The sequence below is a fragment of the Molossus molossus genome, unplaced genomic scaffold (genome assembly GCF_014108415.1).
Source record: "Molossus molossus isolate mMolMol1 unplaced genomic scaffold, mMolMol1.p scaffold_m16_p_16, whole genome shotgun sequence".
Lineage (NCBI taxonomy): Eukaryota > Metazoa > Chordata > Mammalia > Chiroptera > Molossidae > Molossus > Molossus molossus.
The window spans coordinates 12,479,486-12,503,307 of record NW_023425351.1 but is presented as its reverse complement, the minus strand read 5'-3'; the positions used below and the strand labels follow the sequence as shown (position 1 = coordinate 12,503,307).

The following is a 23,822-nucleotide window of genomic DNA, read 5'->3' as shown; positions in this document are numbered from 1 at the left end:
GTGCTTCTTGAACTTGAATGCCTTCTTCCTTCACCAAATTAGGGAAGTTTTCTGTTACTATTTCTTCAAATATATTCTCTAACCCTTGCTCATTTTTTTCTTCTTTGGGGATTTCTATGATGCAATATTATTGTGTTTCCTGATCTACAGTTCTCTTAAGCTGTCTTCCTGTTTTTCAATTGTTTTTTCCTTTTGGTTTTGATTGGTTGATTTTTTCTACCCTGTCTTCTAATTCACTGATTTGGTTTTAAGCTTCCTCTACTCTGTTGTTTAGACCTTCCAATGTGTTCTTTATTTCTGATATATCATTCTTCATTTCTTGTTGGTGGTTTTCAATTACAGTTGCTTGACTTTCAACATTTCTATGTCTTTACTCATGGTGTTTTTGTCCTACTCATGCTGTTGAGCTTCTTCAAGATCATGGCTCGGAATTCTAGCTCTGGTAACTTGCTTAACTGTTCCTCATTTATCTCATTTTGGTAGAGGTCTCTTGTTCTTTCATTTGGCATTTGTTTCTTTGTTTCACCATGTTGGCTATAACAGTGGGGTTTGGAGCCTAAAAACTTTTCCCTGTGGGTGTTGGTGTTCTGCTGTTTGTGGCTCCCTCTCCTGGGTCTGGATGAACGAGGGAGTACCCACATTAAACACCACTGTTAAGTCTTACTTTTCTGGCTAGAGTTGCTAGTCCAGGAATGGTTCTGTTATGTTCTAGCGTTCTGCCTGGAGGCTATTGGTAGTGGTTACTTGAAGAGCCTTGGTTTCTCAGTTGAATGAAAAACTCCCTCAGGTGCTCATAGTAAGGGGATTTCCTGAGGGTGGGGCAGATGCTGGTTGTTAATGAGCCTTAATTTTCATTTCAATGTCCCACCTGGGTGCGGTTGAATCTCCAAAAGAGGAGCTGCTGCCTCTCCCCAGAGCCCTGGGAAGGAGTAAGATGGCCACTGTCCTGCATGGCTATAACTTAGCAAAAGCTCTGAGTGCCCTCCAAATCCCGAGTGTCCCTACACGGTACCAGTCCAGTGTGCCCTCCCTCTGCCAGAGCCCAAAGTGAGTGGCTGTGGCTATTTTAGCATTTGTCTGGCTCTGGTCTGTGGAGCCGCTTGGGACTTTAACACCAAGAGCGCTGCCCACAGCTAAAGCTACTGTACTCCGTGAGCTCCCAGCACCCCCTCACGACTCCGCAATCCTACCAGGATCCAGTCAGTGTCCCTGGTTATATGATCCTTGCAAGGTGCTTTTCTATTGCTTTTTCCTGACAATTTGTCTTTATTTTAGTTGTAATTCCAATTTGGTACTGGGAGACGGTCCGTGTAGCTTCCATTCACTCCACTGCCATTTTGGAATCTCTACAGTGGTTTCCATTTGTTTGTTTTTGAGTTTTAGGAGCTTTGAATATATTCTAGGTAATAGGTCCTTATCAGATATATGATTTGCAAATATTTTCTTCCATTTTGTGGGTTACCTTGTCACATCTTGATAGCATTCTTTGATGTACAAGAGTTGTAATTTGATGATATCCAATTTATCCATACCTCTACCTTTATGCCAGTATTTTGATTACTGTAGCTTTGAAGTAATTTTTAAAATCAGAGAATGTGAGCCTTCTGACTTTGTTCTTTTAAATATTGTTTTAGCTATTCAAGGTCCCTCGCAATTCCATATAAAATTTAGAATTAGTTTTTCCATTTCTGCAGAAAAGGCTATGGGGTTTTGATAGGGATTACATTGAATTGTAGATCACTTTGGGGATCATTGTCATCTTACTAATATTAAGTATCTCAATCCATGAACATAGGACTTCTCCCCGCTTATTTAGGTCTTCTTTAATTTCTTTCAAAAATGTTTTATAGTTTTCAGGGAGGAAACTATGCATTGAATAATATTCAGGACTACCACAAGAAAGAAGATGAAAATTCAGATTAGATATAGGAGAGATTCTTCCCTTTTCATTCTAGGTCACAATTTAGTGTAAAGGAAAGGTGGAAGTCATCATAGTGAGAAAATATCAAGAGCAGTTATTTTATAGAACAGTGTCTGACGGGTATATTATTAATCTATTGCTATGTAAAATACTATTCCAAAATGGTTGCAGTCTAAAACAAATACATATTACTTTACAATTTCTGTAGGTCAGGAATTTGAGAACAGTGTATCTGGATGGTGCTGGGTCTCTTGTGAGGCTGCAATCAAGTTTTTGAAGGCTTGATCGGGGCTGGAGGATGCTTTCACAAAATGGCTCACTCACATGGGTATTGGCAAGAGGTTTCTGTTCCTCGCTCAGTTGGCCTCTCCATAGAGTTTCTTGAATGTCCTCCTGACATGGCAGTTGGCTTCCCTCAGAGTGAGAAATCCAAGAGAGAATGCAGGATAAATCTGTAATACCTTATTGACCTAGTCTCAAAAGTCACACACAGTCACTTCTATCATATTCTACTTGTTAGAGGAAAGTCATCTAATCCAACCCATACTCAAGGGGAGAGGAATAGGCCCCATCTTTTGAAGAGGGCAATACCAAGTAATTTGTGGATATATTTTAAAACTTTCACACTGAAGTATGTAGTCACTTCTTCCATGTGCCCTATTCTGACATCACATCAAAAAAGAACCTCCAGAGACAAAAAAACAAAAACCCACTAACAAAACTGGTACAACTATTTACACAGATCCTCAGAAAGAATATAAAAAACAATACTAACATTGGAAACTTCTAGTAGTGTGATATATTATACATTTTTTAAATGCATGGTTAACTTTTTAGGAATATAAGTCACATAAATCTGAATTTTTTTAAAAATGTATTGATTGATTTTAGAAACAGAGATGAAGGGGGAGAAGGAAAGGGGAGCATGGAGAGAGAGAGAAACATGTATTTGTTCCACCTATTTATGCATTCACTGGTTGATTCTTGTATGTGCCCTGACTGGGGATTGAACCTACAACCTTGGTTGTATCAGGATGATGCTCTAACCAACTGAGCTACCCAGCCACAAACTAAATTTACATTATACATTATTTTTTTGAAAGAACACTGATGTAAAATGAGAAAACTAGGCACAAAAAATATATCATATATATTTTATAGTAACTCTTTTGAAATTTTGGGTGATGGGAAGGTTTGTGAAATTGGCCCTGACATAAAGTAGCCATCTAGGGTTGAGAGTTAAAAACTGAATTGCTTTGGTTGTCTGATGCCTCCTTTATTCCCTAGGATCTCACAGTAAAGACAAGAAGACATGTTTGTGATTGTCATTGTCAATGTTGGTACAGTATTGTTTTTAATACCTATAAGCTTATAATCATAAAATGAAGCTCCCTGCAGTATTTCAAAGATCTTCTCATGCTTTGTGTCTGATTTAGTTTAAAACTGTCAAGAAATGGTTCACTAGCTTTCAGAGAGATGAGCATTCTAACTCTCAGAATGGAAATAGCTAAAATCACAACCAGCCTCATAACTAAATAGAAGAATTGATGCATGGTGATAAAAACAACATTACTTTATGGAGTGAACAATATAAGTCAATATATTTCAGAGAAATGTTCTTAAAATATTTTTCTGAAAAATGTCAATGGATCAGCATTGTTCATCACCACACCTTCCAGGAAGAGAAAAACTTTTTCATGAGTGTGAATTTAGGGACACTAAGCATAACATCAGGATAAAATGCTGCAAGCAATTATCACACATAAAAGACCTCCTGTTGCAAAAATGTCAGTTATGCCGAGAAAAATTATTCATACTACCCTATACCTGTCTTTTTTTAAGGACTGCTCGTCTTACTCTATATATGAAGACACTGGAAACAAGGGTAAAAGGTTTGTCTATTTTCATCATCTACCAGATAGTTTAGTGGTCTACATAGGGACTCACGTGTCTGGCAGTAGGTGCTGGAAACAATTCTCTCTCTCTCTCTCTCTCTCTCTCTCTCTCTCTCTTTCTTTCTCTCCTAGGAGAGTAAATGTAAAGACCATTTTCTTCCCTTCCTAAATAAAATTTGCTTTCATTCCAGAATAAGGATAGGTTTTCTCTGTCTCCGTCTCACTTTCTCTTTCTCTCAAAGGAAGGATGGGCAACCCTATATAAGATCAGATTTTCCTAATTTCTCTCCTTTAATGCAGCCACCCATACATGTAGAGACCATCAGGCCTTCATGTCATGATACTGTGGGACTGTGAGTTGGAAAATCAATGCCTGTAAGAAATAAACAGTCTTGGTTTTTTTACTCTGCTGTCATGTATTCAGCAGGTAGGGTAAAACATATATCCTCCAGTTTCTGATTTAACAATGGCAGGTTTTATTGTGACCACATTTGGAAACACAACCTACTATACCGAGTAAGGAAAAAGAACATCAGCATTGGCAGCAGGTACCGCAGGGAACGACATGAAAGGCCATTCTGAGTGATCTAAATAAATAACTGAGCTCAAGAAGGAACTAAGAGGTAAGAAAAATGTGCAAAGAATAGGTTAATTTTGGAAAGAAAAGCTACTAGGAAGTATTTTTAGACTCCTGCATATTTTCATAGAAAAGAAAGTTGGATTGTCCTGTGGCTCTCTAACATGAGGTAAAGGAGGTTACATTTTGAGGAAATGCTATATGAGTGAGCATCTCCATCCAGCACATCCTGGAAGCTGTTTGAAATGCACTGTTTCTAACGAAGTAGAGTAGTCCCTCATCCCCTACCCATGGGGATATGTTTCAAGACCCCTAGTGAATGTCTGAAACCACAGATAGTACCAAACCCTATATATAATGAGTTTTTTTCCTGTACATACATACCTATGAAAAATTAATTTATAAATTATGAAGAGTAAGACATTAATAATAACTAATAATAAAATGGAACAATTATAACAATATACTGTATTAAAAGTTATGTGAATAGCTTTGGAGCCATTATTAAGTAAGATAAGGGTTACTTGAACACAAGGACTGCCAAACCATGACAATCAGGTAACCCAGATGGCTCAGGCAGGCAGCGGATGCAGCATGGATATGCTGGACAAAGAGATGACTCACATCCTGGGCAGGACAGATCTGGACTGTGGAAGATTTCATCACACTACTCAAAATGGCACACAATTTAAAACATGAGTTGTTTATGTCTGGAATTTTCCTTTTAATATTTTTGTACTACAGGTAACAAACTGTACAAAGCAAAACCATGTATAAGGGGGATTACTGTAGAGCAGAGTTATATTCATAGATGCAGATGGCAAATTTTGCTTGAACAGTAAAGGTATACATTTCAAGAAGATTTGGAGGTTTGGGTCTATAGTCAAAAGCCTTCTATTATCAGTTTACTCCTTCTTCTTTAACTCTTATAGTCATGGCTTCATGACATGTTGATTTTAAACATCAAATCTAGTTTTTCTTTACCTAGTTTTTCTCTATACCTTTATCATGACACTAGCTAAAACAAGCAGTATTAGAATTTTTTTTATTTATTTGTGTTCCTCATTACATTTTGAATCTCTGAAATTCTTAGCTATTTCTGTGGCCCTAGAATTATTTAACATGGTGTTCTGAACATAATGGGCAGTCCGTATTTAATAGGAAAACTTGATTACTTCATGGCCACACCATGTAAGAACTACACTGCTGCTTTTTCTGAACAGTTTCAATGTTAATTGCCTACATTTTATTCTTCAGTTTAGTAATGACAAATATGATTTTCATGCTGTAATGTTCTGGACAATGACATCATCTGCCCAGATTAGAGCCTGTCATCTATTGATCACTTGTATTAATACAGATAGTGAATTATTTAAATGACCCAATACTGTTATAAAGCCATCTGAAAAAGAAGAAGCAAAACTGTCAATTAAACTAGGCCTGGAAATCTGCATTTTTCCAGCTCCCAAAAGTGCCACAGCACCACACGCTTTGCCCAGTGATTTTACCGTATTTGTCTCCCTTCTTTCCAACTGCATCAACTAGGCCGTCTGGGTGTAGACGGACAAACCCTCCAGTGAGCTTGTTGTAGAACTGAAGAGTATTTCCCTTCATAAACTTCCAACTTTCTGCAGCCCACTACATAGGAAAACAAAACAAAGTAAACCAATATTAAAAGACAAAGAGAAGACAATTACTAAGAAACACCCCTTGCTAAACATTATATACTGTTTTCTTTTAACACATCAAATAGTTATTTGAACACTGTTTGTACCTAGCAATTTAAGGCCAAAAATAAAATCTTACTGTTTCCTTTATCTTATGCTCCAGCTTCTGCCCTGAGGATATAAAGGAAATAGAATATTACTTTCAGCAGTGTCATGATTTCCTCAATCACCATACAACACAGTTCTTAAAAGAAATGTGTGAACATGACACTCACTTGCAAAGATGATACTGTTATCCTTGGCATACAGTTCTCTGACAATTTTTCCATCATCTTCCCCTTGATCCAGCCATCTGTGGAAAGAAAGTGTACCTAGTAGATTCTGGCTATATATTTATACTAACCCTGGGCAATTATCTAGCCAAGCCAGGCATAATGGATAAAGGACATTGAAAAAACAAAAAGCCATAGGCATCCAGTTAGTAAAAGCAGAGTAGAAAATGAAGAAGGAAATGCTTAAAATGACTATGAACGTGCAGGGGAGGTAGGAGGAACTACTAGCAGGTAAGGATAAAATATGTTCTTCCCTGATCCACCGGTGCATTATTCAATCAGCCTGCCTAGGTCATACATTTTACATCCACTGGAGCAAATTATTTTATCTTGTTCTTTGGCCACCAATTAGAATTCAAGCTATATCAGTTATTTTATAAATGGCTATTACTGGTTCTATGGGGAAAAAGTCAGGAATATTGTGAAAGAAAAAGCAAATCTATGCTTGGCTGTGGTGGCTCAGTGGATTGAGTGCAGTCCCATGGACTGAGAGGTCCTGGTTTGATTCCGGGTCAGGGCACATGCCCAGGTTGCGGGCTCGATTCCCCAGTAAGGAGTGTACAGGAGGCAGCCGATCGATGTATCTCTCTCACATCGATGTTTCTATTTCTCTCTCTAAAAAAATCAATAAAAACATTTAAAAAAAAAAAAAAAAAGCAAATCTATCACCACTCTTGGAAAAATAATCCAAAAATCAAGGCCTGATGACAGTGGGTCAATAATGTCATTTTTGTATAAAAACCCACATACATTTATTTTATACATTTTTTTAACCTAATTTGGGATCTAGTCCAACAGGAATATGTTTTCTTAACAAAGAATTTCATTCATTCTCCTTTCTGATATGTAAAGAGAAATTATATTTTAAAGATCTATCTTAATTTCCCAAGAGATATTTAAATTTATATCATCAAGAATAATGATAAACATAATGGATATCTTTCTAAATAGAAGAAGTAGTACATAAAATTAATGTTCATAAAAGTTACCCAACAGAGCAGGAATAATTGAATAAGCTATACATTACTCCAGAACTTGGAACTAACTAACGTGAAATGAATTTATTCAATGCAAAAGCACACTTACAAACCTGTGACAGAAGAAGGCATATTCGTGATTGGTTATAGGATCCCTGATTACAACATCATCAAGAAACCAACCATTTCCTAAACACAAATTAAAGAAAGAAAAGTGTGGTGTGAATATGTAGGTCCAGGTTTTACTTGAAGTTTTGAGAAAAAAAGTTCTACTTTCTAAACATCTAAAAAGGCCTTAGGAACTGTTACATTTTAATAGTTCAAATAAAGCAAGACGTAACAGAAGTAAGCTCTAAGAAGAATTTAAGACTATATTTTATACATGTAACAAAAGCACTATATTTCAAGGCCTTGTGTTTTGTTACCTACTTCAATATGATTTTCCAAACAGTTAAAAATAGAACAATTTTGCAATTGCTCTTGATTTCATAAACTGAATTTATAATCCTGGACTTAATATCTCTCAAAGAATACCCATCTGAACTGTTTTCAAAATGTTTTCTACTTCGAAAACATACACTTACAGGTTACAAAGTTCATATATATGTTTTGATAAGCTATAAAAAGAGGGTCATTCGAAAATTCTGTCCAAGCACACAGACTGAAGGTAATAATCTTTTTTAAAATGTTTAATTTTACATTAAATTTCAAACTGGAATTGGTTAAAATACAATTTAATTTTATTTATAGATAAAATAAAGTATTTTACCTAGTTATAGTGGCTTTAGCTATATAAAGAGCCAGCTCAAAATATATCCTCCCCTAATTAAAAGTCCTTGACTTGATGAGTTAACACTTATCGACTATTGGATAAAACTCTTTAACAAAGCATATTAGGGCCTTCAATACCTGGTCTCTGCTTACATTTCAGCTTCATCCCTCATCACATATACTCCCATCATTGAGCAATGCCAAACTTCTCATATTCTCTAGATTAGTGATTCTCCAACTTCAGCATGCATCAGAATCACCAGCAGAGGTTATACACACACACACTGCTGGGCCCCATACCAAATTTATGAATCAGTAGGCCTGGTATAGGCAACCTACAATGACTGCTGCTGGGATTTCTCAGGATGCAGGATCTTCAGTTCGAAACCAGAACAACGCCAATCAAACCAAAAAACTGATCATCGCAGAAAAGACCTCGAGAACTGAATTTTTAACAAGATCCCAGGCAATGCTGATGATCCAGGAATCACACTTTGAAAACCATGGCCATAGATATTAATGCTCATGATTTTATGCCTTTACACATATTGTGCCCTCTGCCTGAAATGTCATCCCTCATTTCATTAGTAAATGTTACCAAAAAAATATGTATTACTTGTCTCCTTTAAGGAAAAATGAAATACTACCAAAATTCTGAAATGGGTTTTATGAGCTACTGAGGAGTCTATAAAGAAAATTCTTGCAAATGGATAAAAAAGCTATAGTACATATACACAATGGAGTACTATGCAGCTGTATGTTCTCTTATCCTTTGAGACAACATGGAGGGACCTGGAGAGTATTATGCTAAGCAAAACAAGCCAAGCAGAGAAAGACAAATATCACATGATCTCACTTATTTGTGGAATATAATGAAGGTAACAGTCGGAGGAACAGGGTAGACACAGAGACGTGGAAGTAGGGTACAGACTGACAATCCTCAGAAGAGGGGATGGGGGAGGGAGGGAAGAGATAAACCACAGAACTTATATGTACGTATTTATAACCGATGGACATGGACAACAAAGCTGGGGATGAGGGGGATGGGGAGCAGGATGTCAATGGGGAAAAAAGGAGAAACATCTGTAACAAAAATAAATTAATTTTTAAAAAGTCTTGGAAGTGATGAGGTATTGATTTTTAAAAATGTTTGTAAGGCCCTCTAACTGAAGAGTTTCAGGTTTGATTCTAGAAGGTCAAGGGCATGTACCTCAGTTTGGTCCCCAGCCCTGGTCAGGGTCTTGTGGGAGGCAACCAATGGATGTGTTTCTCTCACATAGATCTCGCTATCTCTCTCTCTCTCTCTCTCTCCCTCCCTCCCTCCCTCCGATTCTTTAAAAAAAAATTACAATTTTTTTAATTTAATAGGTTTAGTTAGTAATTAGCTTTAATGCATTTATATGAAAATATATTATATACCCATTTTTAAACACATTTTTTTCCATATATAACAAAGACCCAGAACCAGAACTTTTCTAGTTCTTTTTAATCCTCATTCAGACAGAGCGGGGGAAAGAGAGAAAGAAACATTGATGTGAGAGAGAAGCATCGATTGATTGCCTTCCGCAAGACCCCAACCAGGTCTGGGGACTGGACTGCAACTGACCTACATGCCCTTCACTGGAATCGAACCCACATTTCCTTGGTCCGAGGGCTGATGCTCCAACCACTAGGCCACACTGGCCAGGGCTACTTCTTTTCTTTAGAACTAGAAAAGATGAGGTTCTGACAAAAGCCAGGCTGTCCCTGGGAGGATTAGGCAGAAAGAACAAGAGTCAAAAAGTTATATAAAGATCTATTGAAATATGCTACTTTTGTACACAAAACATGTAATAAATAGTTTATATTATTCAAAACAATGTTCACCACTTAATATAATATTTATTTTGTGTTGGACTGGGTTTAATAAAATAGACAAAAAGGGTACTAAAACTATGTATAACTCCAGCACCTGCTAAAAAAGAAATCAATTAGCTTGGTCTACACATTTTCAATCTTTTTCTGTGTCTAGATATAGTATGCCAATATGTAATTAAATTGGGGTCCTAATGTGTGAAGGTCTGGTGTTCTGCTGTGGCTGAGACAAGATCATGTGCTCACTACACTATTTCCTCTTTATGCTTATACAAGACTACATTTCCCAGCCTCTTGTGAAATTAGGTAAAGGGCCATATGACTCATTCCTTCTTAATGGAATATGAACAAAATTAGTATAAATCAGTTTCAGGGCCCCTTAAGAACATCCCCCACAATCCTCCGGCCAATTCACTTTCTGTGGTGACTTTGGAAGTCAGGTATAGCTAATCTGCTTAGCTGGCTGGAAGGCTTTCTAATTCACATCAGACAAGTGTGTAAAAAAATAAATAAACATGCTATGTTTTAAACCTCAGATTTTGGGGTAGTTTGTTACAGAAGCTAGTAAGAATTACCCAAAACATAAGCCTGATTTGTTTACTCCACTTTATAAATGAGCATTTCCTTATTTTTCCCAAATATTTTGACAACATAATTTTTAAAGTTGTGTAGTATTTCATAGGAAATGTATTATATACACTACATCCATATTTCAAAACAAACTTTTGGTCCGGCTGGTGTGGCTCAGTTGTTGAGCATTGATTCATGCACCAAGAGGTCGCCGGTTCGATTCCCGGTCAGGACACATGCCCGGGTTGTGGGCCAGATCCCCAGTGGGGAGCATGCAGGAGGCGGCCAATCGATGTTCTCTCTCATCGATGATTTTCTCTCTCTCTCCCTCTCTCTTCCTCTATCTCTAAAATCAATAAAAGAAAAAATTAATTAAAAAAACTTTTGTTACCATGCATAATAAAGTCATAATTTTGAGTATGTATTTTACATATATTTCTCAATATTTTTGGATAGCTTTCTAGAAGTAAAATTATTGAGTTAAAGTAAGGATTATTTTCAAAGAATACTTAGTAACATTAATCACTAAATACTGTATTATTTGTCAAAAATTTTTTTTTGCCCACCGCACCCCACTGACTGATCTTGGCCATTTGATTTGATTTAGCCAGTGGACAGAAATGCCCATATAGCTGGTTCTAGCTAAGGTCTTTGCCCATGAGAAGAACATGCCTCAGGTAGCATCACTCAACCTGGACCCATGTATGAAGAATATGGTGCAGACAAAACCCTATATCAGAGCCAAGAACTCAGCAAAGCCCAGCCAAAAACAGTTGAGTTTGGCCAAGATCAAACAAAAGACAATGTTAACATAAAAAAAATATTGTTGAATTTACTGAGATTTAGGACTTGTTTCTGTATACTATGGTTAGTCTTGTGAGTGTTTTGATTTAAATGCTACAAAATTTGACAAGAAAAAAATCAATTTTAAATATAGTATTTCTTCAAATAATACTAAAGTTTTATGTTTTGCCCCCCCCATTCTTTATATGATGAGTGATTTTTTAATGTATACTGGACAATTTGGATATGCTATTACAAGACTCTGAGTCCTATTTCTTTTTATCAGGAAATCCCCCTGTTGTGTGGAACATATGCTGTGTGTGTGTATATATACATTCAACTTCTGACATCTAACCAAGAAGAATGACACTGACTCACTGCGGACAGCTTGGTAGAAGTTCACCTCCTCCTCCTGCCCCACTAACAACTTCCCCACAAAAGTAAGGCATATCATAGTGCCTCACTGACTCTGAGCTTGGCAGTAAGGTCCCTGGTGTGCCCTCCCTTCTGCTTCCACAGATGGAGGAAGCGTGGGGCTGATTTACCCCTTTGCTGCTGCTCAGTGAAGGCAGAAGTCATCTCTCTGGTAGGTCCTATCACAAGGGGTGATGAGGAGGTAAAGAATGCCAACTAGCCCTGCCTCCACCACCCAGCTCTGCCTTGTTGATGTTGAGTAGGAGTGGAAGCTCAGGTTTCATTCCTCACTAATGACCAGAACACACGGGAAGTAGAGTGTTAACTACCCCATCTTATCCCACCTCCTTCCACCTTGTAATGCTAGGGAGAGCTGGCCACTCTGCCCCACTGGGATTCACTGATAGTAGGGTAGGGAGCAATGGAGTGCTGACTAGCCCCAGCTGGCACTGCTTTATTCATTTTCTTTGATGCCAGTTGGTGACAGATGCCCAGGGCTCCCTATGCCCCGATAATATGGGTGTGGGGAAGGGACGTCTAGTGCGTACTTGCCTTTTCCATCTTCTAATGGTTTGTGGTCCCTTTTTCTTCAAAGCCAGGAAGTAGCATCTTTAAACTTCTGTCTCACCTCTGTTTCCATCATCATATTCTCTTCTCTGACTTTGACCTTCCTGTCTCCCTCTTATAATGATCTTTCTGATTACATTGAGGCCACTTACACAATCTAGGATAACCTTCTATCTCAAGTAATTCTGGCCAGCTGGCTCTTGGTTAGAGCATCATCTCCATACACCAAGGGTGGGTTCGATCCCCAGTCAGGGCACATACAAAAAGCAACCTATGAATACATAATAAGTGTAACAATGAAGCAATGCTTCTCCCTCTCTCTCCAAATCAAAAAAAAAAATTTTAATTAAAAAAATTTTCAAGATATTTGAATCACATCCACAACGTCAATTTTCTCATAAAAGGTAACATTCACATTGCTAGGGATTAAAACGTGAATATCTTTTGGAGGTGTTATTTTTCCAGCCTCTCACAGAGAAAAACTTGAACTTGATAAAGAACAACTACAAAACACTTACAGCGAGTTTTATACTTAACAGTGAAAAACTGTATGCTTGCCGCTATAATCAGGAACTATGCAAAGATGCCCATTCTCACCATTCCTACTCAATGCAGTACTAGAAATTTCAGCCACTGTGCTAAAGGAAGAAAAATAAATAAAAAGGCATAAAGATGGGAAAGGGAAAAAATAAAACTGTTCCAGTTTGCAAATAACATGACTGTCCATGTAGATAATCTCAAGGAGTCTAGCAAAAAGCCTTCCAAGACTAAAATGTGAGTTGATTAAGGTCTCAGATGCAAGATAAATCACCACACAAAAATAAATCATATTTCTGAATGCTAACAATAAACATAAAAACTAAAATTTAGACCACAATGACACTTATAATTGCATAGAGATTAAATATTTAGATAAAATTACAAAAACATGTACAGAATCTGTATGCTGAAAGTTACAAAATTCTGAGAAATGATATGAAAGAAGACCTAAACAAAAGGAGAGACATATCCATACTCTGTTCATGGATTTAAAATCCCAACATAGCAAAGGCATCAGTTCTTCCCAAATTAATCTCTAGGTCTGACATAATTCCCACCAAAATTCCAGCAAGGTTTATATAGAAAATATATGATTACATATTTTTGTTATACTCTGAATAATGTATTTTATATCTCATATTTTCTGTATAAGAAAAACAGCCTCCAGTTATTTTATATTGATTTAAGTTCTAGTCACTTTATAAACTCTTATTAATTTGTCAATTGATACTCCTTGTAATTTATTAGACATTTTTATCACCTCTAAGCAATATTTTACCCTCTTTCAAAATTATAACTGTTTGAAAAAACATGTTATAGTAAAACTTTGATATAATGAACTAATTCAGGTGAGGGAATGTCTGTTAAAGACGAAAGTTATACAATAAAGCAGGTTTTCCGAATTCATATGTCAAAAAATTGATGAATTAGTTTACCTATTTTCACTTATTTAAACACATTTGGGTAATTAAAATAAGTACATATGAAAAGTTTAATTTCACAGAAAAGTTTTCTATATGAATTACAGCAACTTTAAATTTATACTGAATGGTCTAGGAAATAGAGTAAACAAATGCACAGGGCTGGGGCGTGGCTTAGTGCAGGTCAAAACATCAGCTGGCAGGTGTTAAAACTGCTGCTGAAAGTCACACCACAAGACAGCAGAACCAATTACTGCATGTGATGCGGTATAATCATGTGCTAATCATTCGTAAACATTGTTTACCTGTGGTGACCCTTGGATTTCATATGTATAGTTGTAGATACATAATATTTACTTATGTTGGTGAAATTACTAGTGTCATAATGCCTATTTGTTAAAATTTGTTTTAAATAACAGTGGATTAATATAAAAAAATAACCTGATAACTTAATTATAAGCAAATCTTGGTTAAAAGCATTTTAAAATTAACAGGGTGTTAGTTTTCACATATGACATATGGACTGGAAATTTTGTCCATTAAATCTGAAGTCCATAAATTGAGGTCTGCAAACTCGAGGGTTTACTGTATATTATAATTCTTTCCAAAGAATGACTATCTATAATGAGAAAAATCCTTGTTGTATTTCTAATATTAATGGATTTCACTGTTTAAGTAGTTATTTTGAATTAAATTATTCCAAAATATATTTTTCTGTTCCAAATTTTTCAAATAATTTTTAATAGTATTATTTGACTTAACTAATAATTTTTCAGAAAGTTTGACCTTCTGAGCAACGTGTTTTATTAATAGATTTTCTAATACTGAATTACCTTTCAGTTTCTTGGCATGAACCCTACTTAGTTGTTATGTATTATTCCTTAATTATACTTCTTGATTCACTCTGTACACATTTAACTTAGGATATCTGCACATACATTTATCATGAGGCTGGTCTACAACTGTTTTTGCTGAGAACAGACTCTATGGAATACACATGACATTGTCCCAGCAACTGTGAAAATCCTCAGAAGTAAGGCAACATCGATTTTATTTGAATCTCTGAGAAAGGGAAAATGAGAAATTTAACTGTCAAATTAAAATCTGTCTTAGTCTGCTTGGGCTGCTATAGCAAAATACCACTGACTGGGTAGCTTATAAACAACAGAAATTTGTTCCTCACAATTGTAGAGCCTGAATAGTATAAGACCAAAGCACCAGCATGGTTGCCTCCCGCTGAGGGCTCTCTTTCTGGTTCATAGTTAGTGCATTCTCACTGTGTCCTCACCAGGTAGAAGGGGCCAGAGATGTCTATGGAGTTTCTTTCATAGTTGTACTAATCCCAATAAGCAGCTTCCAAAGGCTCCACCTACTAATACCATTGCATACAGGTCATTAGGATTCATAGTATACATTTTGGGAAGACACATACATTCAAACGATAGCAAATATTTTTAAACAATTGTGAAAAAATTATTCAATAAAATTATTTGCTTGAATTTTCATTATAAACCATGAATATGCTAGACAAAAAAGATAGCTCCATTAGGATACATACTCTGAAATCCACAGGACTTCCTGTTCACACTGGGAATACAAAGGACAATGCAAGAAGCATTATCCTATATTTGGTACATTTCACAGCTCTATATGTTATACATTTTCAAGTTTCGATATCAAGATCATTTAAAGGTTTTCCATTCCATAATCTAAAACAGTCTATATAGATTTAGAAATGTCTGCGTCATGGACATTTCACAGAAAGCACTGATAAATCCAAATATAGCCATAGGTTTTGGAAGTAGATTAGTTTTCTAAAAAATTCATTGTTATTGACTATTTATATTTTCTCCTTTTTCTTGGAATGCAGACTGGTGCAGCCACTATGGGAAACACTATGGTGTTACCTCAAAAAATTAAAAATTGAACTGCCATTTGACCCAGTGATCCCACTTCTAGGAATATACCCTAAGAAACCTGAAACAATAATCAGAAAGAATATATGTTTGTAGCAGCACTATTTACAATAGCTAAGATCTGGAAACAGCCCAAATGTCCATCAGTTGACTAATGGATCAAAAAGCAGTGGTACATATACAAAATGGAGTACTATGCAGCTGTAAGAAAGATCTCTTATCCTTTGAGATGACATGGAGGTACCTGGAAAGTATCATTCTAAGCTAAACAAGCCAAACAGAGAAAGACAAGTGTCATATGATCTCACTTATTTGTGGAATATAATGAACATAAGAGTCTGAGCAATGGTAGTCCCAGAGACATGGAAGTGGGGTACAGACTGACAATCCCCAGAAGAGGGGGTGGGAGGAGAGATAAACCACAGAACTTATATGCATGTGTGCATGAACAATGGACATGGACAACAAAGCTGGGGACAGGGTGGGATGGTGGGGGAGGGGGAGTTAGTGGGGGGGAGGAGAAACATCTGTAACAAAAATAAATTAATTAATTAAATAAAAAATAAAATAAAATCTACTCTGACAGAAACTTTCAATTATACAACAGTATTGTTAACAAGAGTCACCATGTTGTACATTAGACCTGAGAACTATTCCTCTCAAAACCGTAATTTATACCCTTTGACCAACATCCTCTCATCTTCCCCACTGCCCAGACCCTGGCAACTACCAATCTACTGTTTCTATGATTTCAGGTTTTTATATTCCACATATAAGTGAGAATATACAGTATATGTCTTTCTCTGACTTTTTACTATCATCATAATGCCCTGAGTTTCATCCATGTTGCAAATGGCAGGATTTTCTTCCTTTTTAAGGCTGAATTATAACTTTCTATATATACTACGTTTCTTTATCCATTTATCTGTTTATGGATACTTATTTGGTTTGCATGTATTGGCCCATGAGAATAATGCTGCAGTGGACATGGAGTGTATCAAAGTGTGAGACAGTCATTTCATATCCTTTGGATATACACTCAGATGGGATTTCAGGGTCATGTGGTAGTTCTATTTTTAATTTGTGAGGAATCTCCATATTGTTTTCCATAGTAATTGTAAAAATATACATTCTAACCATCAGTAACTTACACATCTATTCCAGAATTTATCTCTTGCCTTTTTCAAGACAGCCATTCTAACAAGCTGAAGTTTTGATTTGCATTTCCCTGATGATTAATGATGCTGAGCACCCTTCATGTACAGGTTTACCATCTGTATGTATTCTTTGGAAAATGTTTATTCACAGCCTCTGCCCATTTTTTTAAATTAAATTGTTTGGGGATTTTTTGCTATTGATCTATATGAGTTCTTTATATATTCTGGATACTAACCCCTTATCAGATATATGATTTGCAATATTTCATCCCATTTAGTTGCCTTTTCATTTGTTTACTTGGCTGTGCAGAAGCTTTTTAGTTTGATGTAGTCCCACTTGATTATTTTTTCTTTTTTTGCCTTTGATTTTAGTTTCATATCAAAAAAATTATCACCAATAATGATGTCAAAGAGCTTACTGCTTATATTTTCTTCTAGAAATTTTATAGTTTTAGTTCTTAGTTGTAGTCTTTCATGTATTTTGAATTAATATTTAATAAAATATTTTATTTTTTAATTACAGTTGACATCCAATATTATATTAGTTTCAGGTATACAACATAGTGGTTAGACATTTATATAACTTACAAAGTGATCATCCTGATAAATCGTGTGGTGCTTGTTTTTCTCTGACTTACTTCATTCAGCACAATACTCTCTAGGTCCATCCATATTGCAGATGGCAAGATTTCATTCTGTTCTCTGGCTGAACCCTACTGCATTGTAGATTTGCACATCTTCTTTATCCATTCATCTACTGGTGGACACTTATCTTGGCTATTATAAATAATGCTGCAATGAACATATAGAGGCATATGTTTTGTCAAATTAGTGGTTTGAGATTCTTCAAATAAACACTCAGAAGTTGAATCACTAGGTCCTTCTTTGTCTCTTGCTATATAGCCTTTTTTTTAAAGTCTATTTTGTCTGGTATAAGTATTTCTACCCTATCTATTTTGTTCATTTGTTCCCATTTTCATTAAATATCTTTTTCTATCCCTTTACTTTCAATCTGTGTCTTTTGATCTGAAATTTCGTGTATGCAGCATATGTAACAGTCTTGTTTTCCTATCCATTCAGCCTCCCCGCATCTTTTGATTTTTATCTTTTCTTTCTTTCCTTTAAAAAAAAAAGTCTCTACGACATGGAGGGACCTGGAAAGTATTATCCTAAGTGAAAGAAGCCAAGCAGAAAAAGACAAATACCACATGATCTCACTTATGTACGTAATATAATGAACATAACAGTCTGAGGAATACAGTAGACCCAGAAACATGGAAATAGGGCACAGACTGACATCCCTCAGAAGAGGGGGTGGGGAGGTAGGGGGGTGGGAAGAGATAAACCACAGAACTTATATGCATGTATGCATGACCAATGGACATGGACAACTAAGCTGGGGACGGGGCGGAGGTGTGGTGGGGTGGGGGGTGCCAATGGGGTAAAAAAGGTAAAATATCTGTAACAAAAAAATAAATAAAAAAGAAATTATACTGGAAAAAATAAATAAATAAATAAATAAATAAATAAATAAAAGTCTCTAACATTTCTTGTAATACTGGTTTGGTGGTGATGAACTTCTTTACCTTTTTCTTGTCTGGGAAGCTATTTATCTGTTCTTCAATTCTGAATGATAGCTTAGCTGTGCAGAGTAATCTTGGTTGTATGTCCTTGCTTTTCATCACTTTGAATATTTTATGCCAGTTCCTTCTGGCCTGCAGAGTTTCTGTTAAAAAAATCATCTGACAATCTTATGAAAGTTCCTCTGTAGGTAACAAATTGCTTTTAAGGTTCTCCCTTTGTCTTTTACCTTTTTAATTTTACTTATGATGTGTCTTGGTGTGGGCCTCTAAGTTTATCTTGTTTGGGACTCTGTGCTTCTTGGACTTATATATCTTTTTGCTACCCCAGATTAGGGAAGTTTTTCATCATTATTTCCTCAAATAGGTTTTCAATTCCTTGCTCTCTCTGTTCTCCTTCTGATACCCCTATGATGTGATATGCTTAATGTTGTCCAAGAGGCACCTTAAACTATCCTCATTTTTTTTCCTTTTATTTCTTTTTGCTGTTCTGACTAGATGTTTTCTGCTAACTTAACTTTCAAATAGCTGCTTCAATTCTCTGCTTCATTTAATCTACTATTAATATCCTAATGTATTCATTTTTATTATTGTATTCTTCATCTCTGACTGGTTCTTTGTTTTCTATCTCCATTTTTATATTTCCTATCTCTTTGTTGAAGTTCTCACTGAGATCATTGAGCATCCTTATAACCAGTGTTTTAAATTCTGTATAGATTACATGTTTCCGTTTTGTTTAGTTCTTTTTCTGGAGTTTTGTTCTGTTGTTTCATTTGGGACACGTTTCTTTGTCTCCTCATTTTGGCTGCTTCCCTGTGTTTGTGTCTGTGTATCAGGTATAGCTGCTACATCTTCTAGTCTTGGTAGAGGGGTTCTATGTAGTAGGTGTCCTGTTGGGCCCAGTGGCACTGTCTTTCGGGTCACTTGAGCTCAATGCTGTAGGTTTGTCACTGGGTGGGTTGTGTGTGCCATACTGTTGTAGTTAAGCCTTGATTGCTGTTGTCATGTCAATGTGAGGGATTGACCCTGAGGCTGATTGCTTTTGAGGCCTTTCACTACAGTGGAAGAGCTATTGTAAAGGAGCTCCCCTACCGAGCAGTATTCACTTTAGTGGGGCTCTGGTGCTTTCTGAGTCTGTCTGTTGAGTGTGTAATCTGTGGAGGTGGTTGTGTAGTGCTCTGGTGTGGTTTGAAGCTGGCCACTGGGTGTGTTGGTTCTAGGGTCTCTATGGATGTGCAAGCCAAAGCTGTTGTCGGTGCCCTGAAAGGAGTCACTTGGGTAGGCCTGTGAGTTAGGTGGGGCAGGGTCTCAAAAAATCTCCCAGATGGGGTGAACAATGTCAGCCAGGTTGATGGAGACTCAGATATGGCACAGGCTTGTATCAGCAGAGGGAAAGCTCAGCCAAAAAAAAACAATGGTCTCTCCCAGCTCTTCTGTCTGGGAGAAAGATGCTCTTTCAGCCCTCACCCTGAAGCCAGACAATTTAGTTCTTTCCCATATGCCCCTGGCACCTTTTGAGTTATTGCCCCAGCACTAGAGTTTACAGAGAGTGGGTCTGTCATTGAGTAAGTCCATTCATGGGCCCTTTAAGAGGAACTTCTGGGATACAAAAGCCTTCGTCTCAGTCAGCCACAATTTCCACTGGCTTTCATAGAGAGAAGCTATGGAGACTTCTCTCCCATGCACTGGAACCCTGTTCTAGGACCCTGGTGTGAACCTGGGAACCCTTACTCTGCAGGGGGTACCTCCACAGACTAAATACCCTCCCAATTTTTAACTTCCACACATAGGTGTGGGACAAGGCTATACTTCAGGAAGTTCTCAATGCTGGGATACATTTGCCCACTCCTCCATCTTGTCTGCAAGCCTTGAGTTAATTTTTGTGTTTAGTGTAACATAGTGGTCTAGTCTCATTCTTTTGCATGTGACTGTCCAGTTTTACCAAAATCATTTATTGAAGAGACTGTCTCTCCCCATTGTATATGCTTTGCTCCTCTGTTGTAAATTAATTGACTGTATTGCATGTATTTATTTCTGGGCTCTCTATTCTGTTTTATTGATCTTTATATCTGTTTTATGCCAATGTCATACTGTTTTGATTAGTATTACTTTGTGTTATAGTTGGAAGTCAGGAAGCATGATGCCTCCAGCTTCATTCTTTTTTTTTTATCCTCACCCGAGGACATTTTCCCATTTTTTGTTCAGGTAGAGTGGGAGGGAGAGAGAGGAACAGAGAGAGAGAGAGAGAGAGAAACATCGATGTGAAAGGAACACATCAAGTGGCTGCCACCCGCACGATCGATCAGGGCCGGGGACAAACTGCAACCGAGGTACGTGCCCTTAGCGGGAACCGAACCCAGGTCTCTTAGGACCGCAGGTCGACACTCTAACCGCTGAGCCAAACCGACCAGGGCCAGCTTCATTCTTCTTTTCAAGATTGCTTTGGCTATTTGGGATCTTTTGTGGTTCCATACAAATTTTAGAACTGTTAATTCTATTTTTGTAAAATATGCCATTGGAATTTTGATATGGATTGCACTGAATCTGTAGATTTGCTTTGGGTAATATTGGCACTTTAACAATATTAATTTTTCCAGTACATGAACATGGAATATCTTTCCATTTATTTTCATCTTAAGTTTCTTTCATCATTTATCCCATGGATAAATCTTTCACTTCCTAGTTAAATTTATTCATAGGTATTTTATTCCTTTGGTGCAATTATAGATGAGATTATTTTCCTAATTTCTATTTCCGAAAGTTTCTTATCAATATCTAAAAATATAACAAATCTTTGTATACTGATTATATATCCTGTAACTTTACTGAATTTGTTCATTAATTTTATCAGTTTTTTGGAGTAGTTTTTAGGATTTTCTATATATAATACTGTCATCTGCAACTAGTACAATTTTATCTCTTCTTTTCCAATTTGGAGCCTTTTATTTTATTACCTTGTCTAATTGCTCTGGCTAGGACTTACAACACTATGTTGAATAACATGACAAAAGTGGGCATTTTGGAGGGACCTTTCTAGTAATTTAATAAATTATTAACTGGTACATCTCCCCATTTACTGAAAATACTTTCTATATTAAGTATTACTTCCCACAAACAAATTAACAGATATGTTTTATAATAATTTATTCAGCAACTTTCTCAGAAACATTGTACTGCTTATACTGAACAGAGATCCTTGAGTTAGAAGGACAAACTTACTACTACACACCAAAAAATAAAAAATAAAAGTATAATAATTTCAAAATGTGACCCGTCCCGCAGGTCGAGCAACGAGGACTCTAGAGGGGGAGTGAGGATGAGGAGGGAAAAGAAACAGGAGAAATGGAGACAAGACAGGGCTCTGATCAAGTCTCGTTTATTCTGGGGAGATCCACAGTATATATAGGGCAAGAAGCAGAAAAACAAGAACATTTGTTGCCAAGCAATAAGTTTGTGTTAACCACCCCGAAGCAATTTCAGGTAAATATCACATAAATATCCCGGGTGGAACAAAAGATAAACAGAGCATAACTGGCTGAGTAAATGGTTACTTAAAGGAATGCAGAAACATTGTATACAGAGGTATCCTGCCTTGGGGCAGGAGATGGCAGAGCAGATTTTAGCAAAATGGATGCCATGCAAATAGTCTCCCACAAAAATGCTTTCTGGTGAGTTAAATCTCACATATAAAGAAGCCCAGCTGATGTGGTTGAGTGGTTGAGCACTGACCCATGAACCAAGAGGTTGCTGGTTTGATTCCCAGTCAGGGCACATGCCCAGGTTGTGGGCCAAATCCCCAGTGGGATGCATGCTGGAGGCAGTCAATTGATGTTTTTTCTCATCAGTGTTTCTATCTCTGTCTCTCTCTCTCTCCCTTCCTCTCTCTCTAAAAATCAATAAAGGGAAAAAAATTAAAAGAAAAAATAAGCATAGCAGTTTGTAAACATTCAATGCACATATTCACACAGTGTAGTTCATCATTTTAACAGAGGGAAAAAATTATGATCACATAATACAGGGTCCTTCAACAAGTAAACCTTTTGTTTTTTGTGTATTACCTCTTCAATGTGTCCTCTCTTAAATTCCCTCTGCTACAAAATGCTAACACATGTTTGAAAATGTTATAATTTTTAATAAAATAATGTTTTTTATCCTCGAGAGTCTCCCTCTGAGATTTATTAAAAGAAGTAAATAAGAGAAATTATAAAATTATTTGATTACTAGTCTATTATAACTACTGAGATTCGTACCCCTGATCATTAAAAGAAACAGTAATTTACCCAGTTACACAAGTGTTTCCAAACTTCTCTGCAATCTTGGCCTACTAGTATTTCTTTCTTTTAATCTTTATTGTTGAGAGTATTACAGATGTTCCCTATTTTACCCTCATTGAGCCCCTCCGCCCTTCTCCACCTCCCTTCTGCTTTCCCCGTATTGTTGTCTGTGTGCTGCGACCTGCGTAGCTAGTCGGACTAGACCTGAGGAGGAGTGATGGGAGACTATGAAATACAGAGACTAATAGACCCTGATCTCTGATGGAGAAAGAGTGACCCTGAGCTAGCTCAGCAAGTTTATTATATAGCCAATTACAGGGGGAGAAGTTTAAAAGTTTTGTCTCCACACCCCAAATGTTTCTCATTAGTATCTAAGCTCAGGTTGAGACTGTTGATACATTCTTGCTCTTGGCTCATTAGGTTCCTCTGTGGGCTTTGCCAGCATACAAGGTATTCGAGACACCTTGGGCAGGATTCTTCTGCGGGAGCCTTTCCAGCACGCAGGGTCAACAGGAGGCCAGGGGCCAAAAGCTCCTTCCTGGGCGAGCCGTGCAAATACTGCAGGGCCTCTCGCTGGCACAGAAAGCTCCTGGGTGAGCTGTGCAAACACCGCAGGAACAAGAGACCAGTGGCTCAGCCGCCCTCCTCCGTCTGTGTCCCTTGGTTATGCAACATGGAAATAAGTTTTTGGTTTATCTCTTCCCACCGCACATCCTTCCCTTTGAAGTTTGTCAGTCTGTTTCCTACTTCCATGTCTCGTCTCTAGATCTATTTTGTTCGACAGGTTATTTTCATTTTATTCCATAAATAAGTGAGATCATGTGGTATTTGTCTTTCTCTGATTGGCTTATTTTGCTCAGCATAATATTCTTCAGGTCCCTCCATGTCATCTCAAAGGATAAGAAATCTCTCTTTCTTATAGCTGCATAGTATTCCATTATGTATATATACCTCAGTTTTTTATCCACTCATCTATTGATGGACACTTGGGCTGTATCCAGATCTTAGCAATTAATTGTAAATGGTGCTGCTATAAACATAGGGTACACATATTCTTTCTGATTGATGTTTCAGGCTTCTTAGAATATATTCCTAGAAGTGGGGTCA

At 37.0% G+C, this 23,822-nt stretch overlaps 1 protein-coding gene across 1 annotated transcript in view; it reads right to left on the bottom strand.

Moving 5' to 3' along the window:
• RP1 (RP1 axonemal microtubule associated) overlaps positions 1-23,822 on the bottom strand; it is a 175,940-nt gene that overhangs the window by 54,099 nt on the left and 98,019 nt on the right. Inside the window, exons 9-12 of the mRNA XM_036264024.1 lie at positions 7,483-7,558; positions 6,336-6,412; positions 6,200-6,231; positions 5,902-6,031 (exon numbers count right to left, since the gene is read on the bottom strand). Coding sequence (XP_036119917.1) covers positions 5,902-6,031; positions 6,200-6,231; positions 6,336-6,412; positions 7,483-7,558 — 315 coding nt within the window. The remainder of the gene's footprint in view (positions 1-5,901; positions 6,032-6,199; positions 6,232-6,335; positions 6,413-7,482; positions 7,559-23,822) is intronic.